The sequence below is a fragment of the Vespa mandarinia genome, chromosome 17, assembly GCF_050613455.1.
Source record: "Vespa mandarinia isolate Hongniang chromosome 17, ASM5061345v1, whole genome shotgun sequence".
Classification (NCBI taxonomy): domain Eukaryota; kingdom Metazoa; phylum Arthropoda; class Insecta; order Hymenoptera; family Vespidae; genus Vespa; species Vespa mandarinia.
This window is the reverse complement of record NC_140826.1, coordinates 3,352,501-3,358,344: the sequence shown is the minus strand read 5'-3', so window position 1 is coordinate 3,358,344 and position 5,844 is coordinate 3,352,501. Positions and strand designations below refer to the sequence as shown.

At 26.4% G+C, this 5,844-nt stretch overlaps 1 protein-coding gene across 3 annotated transcripts in view; it reads left to right on the top strand.

Annotated features, from left to right (window-relative positions):
- The first annotated feature begins 1,421 nt into the window (after positions 1-1,421).
- The window catches only part of dcma (syntaxin-like domain-containing protein decima), a 32,343-nt gene continuing 27,920 nt past the window's right edge, over positions 1,422-5,844 (top strand). For 2 of the 3 annotated variants that reach the window (XM_035870344.2, XM_035870342.2), the window contains exon 1: positions 1,429-1,463. Coding sequence is in view for 1 of the 3 variants with exons in the window: in XM_035870346.2 (XP_035726239.1) it covers positions 1,455-1,463 (9 nt within the window). In the remaining 2 variants the exon portion in view is untranslated. Of the gene's footprint in view, positions 1,464-5,844 lie in introns of all 3 variants that reach the window. The other variant, XM_035870346.2, reaches the window with a different exon arrangement.

The following is a 5,844-nucleotide window of genomic DNA, read 5'->3' as shown; positions in this document are numbered from 1 at the left end:
TATTAGAAGGTAATTGTATTATAATAAAATAACAATAATATATATATATATATATATATATATATAAAATAATAATAATATTATATTACTGATTATAAGTGACAACAATTTATTTAAATAATTAAAGTATATATATATATAACACACGAAGAAAGATATAATTTTGATCACGTTGTCAGCCTATTAATAATAATAAAAATATTCTTCTCTTTCTCTCTCTCCCTTCCTTCCCTCTCTTTCTATCTTTCTCTTTCTCTCTCTCTCTCTCTCTCTCTCTCTCTCTCTCTCTCTCTCTCTCTCTCTCTCTCTCTCTCTTTTCGTTCAATTTTTCATATTTTCTCATCGTACCTGTTTTATCACCATGCATCCTCGTTTGCATTCATGTCAGCAGTAGAAACGTCGACGACGAATGGTGATTTTCTCTCTCTCTCTCTTTCTCACTCTCTCTCTCTCTCTCTTTCTCACTCTCTCTCTCTCTCTCTCTCTCTCTATTTTTCTCTCTCTATTTCTCTCTCTCTCTCTCTCTCTTTCTCTCTCTCTATCTTTCTCTCTGTCTCTTTCTATCTCTATCTCTCTCTCTCTCTCTCTCTGTCTCTCTCTATCTCTATCTCTCTCTCTCCCGCGACTTTTCTCGTGGATAGAATATAATAATGTCGTTGAATTTTTCGTGAGAATTTCATGGGCCACCGTGTATATATAAAAAGGTTATACCTTCGAACGTGAAACTTTTCTTCCGGAAAAATATTCTCCGTTTATTTCTTCTTTTTGTTTTTTAAGAAAGTTTAGATATTCTCTGGCCGACTTTTAACTGTAGAAATTATTTAAAAAACACATTTATACGACTTAAAAATATTTATTAAGAAATAAATATTATGGATAATATGTGTGTGCGACAAATAGAGAGAGAGAGAGAGAGAGAAATAGAAAGAGAGAAAAAGAGAGAGAGAGAGAGAGAGAGAGAGAAATAGAAAGAGAGAAAAAGAGAGAGAGAGAGAAATAGAAAGAGAGAAAAAGAGAGAGAGAGAGAAATAGAAAGAGAGAAAAAGAGAGAGAGAGAGAGAAATAGAAAGAAAGAAAAAGAGAGAGAGAGAGAGAGAGAATTTAAGAAAGAGGAAAATAAATATTATTACATACAGAAGATTAATTACAGTACATTGATATTATACATATGTTAATAAATTGTTAAATAAATTTACTACGAATTGGATAGAATTAATATTTAGATTTTAAATTAATGATCATATATAGGTTATATATTTACGTGTATAACTAATCCACGTACTTGTATTTACATGTATACATTGATATGTGTGTATGTACGTATGTTACGTAGAGGTAAACAAAAGTAAGAGGATATACGACCGTCGATTGTATCCTTTGAATCGACCTTGATCTATACACACGTAAGCGTTCAGTCATTGCTCAGAAGTCACGGAGATCGTTTCTAGGCTTCGATGCTCCTGGTAATTACGCATTATTTAAATTAGATTTAATTATTATTTCCTATTAATTAAGAATATTTAAATATTAATTTAACGATACTTCAATCGTTTCGTTAACATATATATTTAGCTGTATATAAAAATTATATATAAATTCTTTCAGGTGTATACGTATTATTTTATATAACTTAGCTGCTTCATTAATATCAATATCAATTTAAAAAATATGATATATATATATATATAATAAGTTTAAATTCTTGAGATAACAATAATTGTTTATCTCGTTAGTTAGTTTAATTATCTTTCCCTTTCGTTGATCGTCTTAATAAAAGAAAAGAAACATTAAAAAACATTAACTCTTTCTCTCTTTTTCTTTATCGTATAACTATCCAAAAAATCCTTGAAGGAATACGTTTTGACCTAGTTTTGGTATCTTGTTGAAAAGCGGTCAAGAGAACTGAGCCATTATTTAATTACGACGTATTCCTTTGCAACGTACATACATACCCTAAACTTTTTCTTGGTGTATCTCAATTAACTTAATAGAGTATGCCGAAGTCTCTTTCCCTTATCTAGAAATTTCATTAACTTTGTCATCATTCTATATCTATCTATATATACGTATCTATACATCATTATGGGAATCTACTTGAACTAAAGACGAGAATAATCTTAAGTAAATGCATAATCTTCAAGGACAAATTTATTATAGATTACGTCGAAACAACGATAAGAAAGTGCGATATGATAGAATTCTAATCGTCTTCTAATCGAAATCATTTATTATCTGATAATTAAATATTATAATATATGTTTATATAAGAAGGATATAATATAATTTCAACGTTTATATACATATGTATGTATATGTATATATATATATATATATATATATATATATATATATATATATATATGTAAAAGAAAAGAAAAAAAAAAGACAAAATTAAGCCAAGTTACTTATTAGAAATATTATATAATAATATGATGAAAAATGCATAATCAAGGAGATGATCTATAAAATAAATTAAATATTAAAAATGTCCATTGAAAATTAGATATCGTAGAATTCTTTGAGTTGCAGAAATTTTGTTTCTTTTATATTAAAATATTTTATATTTTTATTTATATCAAAAAGATCCTAACATCGTATACTATTAGATTATGTAAAAAGAACGATTTATATTGCAAAGAAAATAAATCTCCTTTCTTTCTTTCTTTTTATTTATTTTTATTATTTATTTTTTCAATCGAATACTATTATATTATTTCCTTTCGATTAGATAAGTATTATAGATTCAACCGTCAATGATTGACTTTAAAAATGTGATCCTTTAAGTCAATTTTATCACCTTTATCGAAGATCTCTCTCTCTCACTCTCACTCTCTCTTTCACTCTCACTCTCTCTCTCTCTCTCTCTCTCTCTCTCTCTCTCTCTCTCTCTCTCTCTCTCTCTCTCTCTCTCTCTCTCTCTCTCTCTCTCCCCCTCTCTCTCTCTCTTCCTATTTTCATTTCGTTGATTAAATTTAAACGTAAATAGATTTTTTTTTCTTTTTTTTTTTTTTTTTCTTAAGAACGTTCCTCTCTGTATCTTATTTTTCTTTTGCCTTTTTTTTTTTTTTTTTTTTTTACTCAATTAGTCGAGTCAATTTGTAAAATATATTTTTAACAAGTGAATTTTTCTTATATCTTCAATTACGAAACGTAGATAATTATTTAAATGATCAAAGTTTAAAAGGTCCTAATTAAAAAATAGTACATATATAAACACACACACACATATATATATATATATGATACGTGTATATATATATATATATATATATATATCGTTGAGACGAATATCTCGTAATCAAGAAGAAAGAGCTTATTCGGAATTGGAGCATGAGGTCGAAGGTCACTCCACCGGAGGTCGAAACGTTCGATGTTAAAGGTCATGGTTATGGGGGTTGTGAAATACAGCGTGAAAATAATAACGAATTCATTGAAACGTAGGAATACAAACTTTTCATCCAAATACATTTTATTCCATTAAAATTAGAGAAAAAGGATCTATAGATCTTGATCAAAGATCTTTGTACAAAAAATCGTTTACCGTGGTATTGATAGTAAAATGTTTTTTTTTCTTTTCTCTTTTTTCTTTCTTTATTTTTTTTCTTTTTTTTTTTTTTTTCAAACGAGTTCTAATGACGTAGTCATTCTTATTTAAGATCGTAAAGTAATTTTTTATTAATTACTTTTTTCTCCCTTCTTTTTTATATACTCAATGTTATACATTTTATATAACAATGTTTATTAATAATATTTATTGTGCTAATATTATATTAATATATTAATACAAATCTTAAACACACATTAGATCTATCGTATATATATTATTATGTATTGAAATAATTATGGACATATTTCATATTTTTCTTATTTATTTTACTTAATTTTTATTTTCGTCTAAAAACTTTTCGAGACGTCGACGATGTTAACATGTATACTATATACATACGTATATGTAACACGTATAATATATATATATATATATATATATATATATATATATATAAAATAAAATATATATATATATAAAATAAAAAGTTACAACGATTAAAAATATATTACATATTTTTCTCTCTCTTTTTCTTTCGCAATTTTTATTTTCGTCTGTAAACTTTTCGTCGACATTGTTAATACATATATATATATATATATATATATATATATATAAAATGGTGTGATAACTAAAAATATATTCCATGTTTCTCTCTCTCTCTCTCTCTGTCTCTCTCTCATTTTTCTTCTTCTTCTTCTTATTATTATTCTTTTTTTTATTTTTCTTCTTTTTTTTTTCCTTTTCTTTTTTTTTTTCTTATCAAGAGGTAGACATCGTTAGACGATTTCAGGCGAATGCCTTGTCGCCTTTGCGAAGCGCACAAATCCTATATACGTTCACAATGTTTATCGATAATCTATACTCGATAACGAGAGTGTCTATGCGCGCGCGTATATATATATATATATATATATATATACATATATATATATGCATTGTGTCTCTATGTGTTATAGTAGTTGCGGTATCCGTCAGATGAGAGAACTCATTCGAACTCCTTGGGACACGATAACGAAGGACGAAAGCTCCCGCTACTCGGGGAAATTATCAGTGCGATGCTTTTAGCCCTCCTTCAAATAATTTAACTTCAATTCTATCCATCCTCTCTCTCTCTTTCTCTCTCTCTCTCTCTCTCTCTCTCTCTCTCTCTCTCTCTTTCTCTATTTCTTTCTTTCGGAACTGAAATTTTTTAATTTTATTAAAAAGAAACAAAAAAAGAAAAAAAAAGAAAGAAAGAAATCTTCTATCTGCCTAATAAACCCATTATATATTATACATGTATAAACTTTAATATAATAATTATATATGATTATAATTATATATACGTAGATATAGATAATATATCTTTATTATATTACTTATTATTAATTGTAATAATAATAATAATAATAATAATAATAATAATAATAATAATAATAATAATAATAATAATAATAATCATCATCAATTTATTATTATTATAACAAAAATCAATGAAAATATATTTCTGTGGATAGAAAAGAAAGAAACTATATAAGGATAAACTTTCTTTAACTTCTAGGTAAAATGATAAAAAATAGAAAGAAACGATAGAAAGAAGAAAATGAAAAAAGAAAAAAATGGAAAGAAATGAGAGAGAGAGAGAGAGAGAGAGAGAAAAAAAGAAGAAAAAATTCTATTCCATTATTAATGCATCTTGATAGTTGTTTCTACTTGTTATAGTAGAAACTATGGTATTCGGAATATGATTATTAATATTCGTACGAGTAAACACGTTACATTCTAACTATCGTGGGAAATATACATTTGTGACATAGCAGTACATAGAACAGCACACCATACGTATATTAGACACACGTTTCCCAGACCGCTAACCCTAATCGAACTAAGCAATCTATATATAATCCCTACTACACCTACGTAGAACCCATTAAAACGTTTATTAATAAACTAATGATCTTGTATAGTTATATATGTTTATATATATATATGTGTGTGTGTGTATGTGTGTGTGAAAGTGAGACCAGGCTGGGAGTAATGTACAAAAACATTTATGTCTTAGAAAATCGAATGAATCAATTTCATTATTCTCTGATGCATTAGAAAATATTAGGAAATATTAGAAAATATTAGATTGATTGAAAGAAACACTTCGAAAAATTAATACAATCGAATTTATCTTTAATATTCATTGTGTTTATTTGATATTATAAAATGTTTGATATATATATATATATATTTATATATAATATCATAAAATATATAAATACGTATTCATTATAATTTATATTATTTAATTATGCAGAGAATAAATG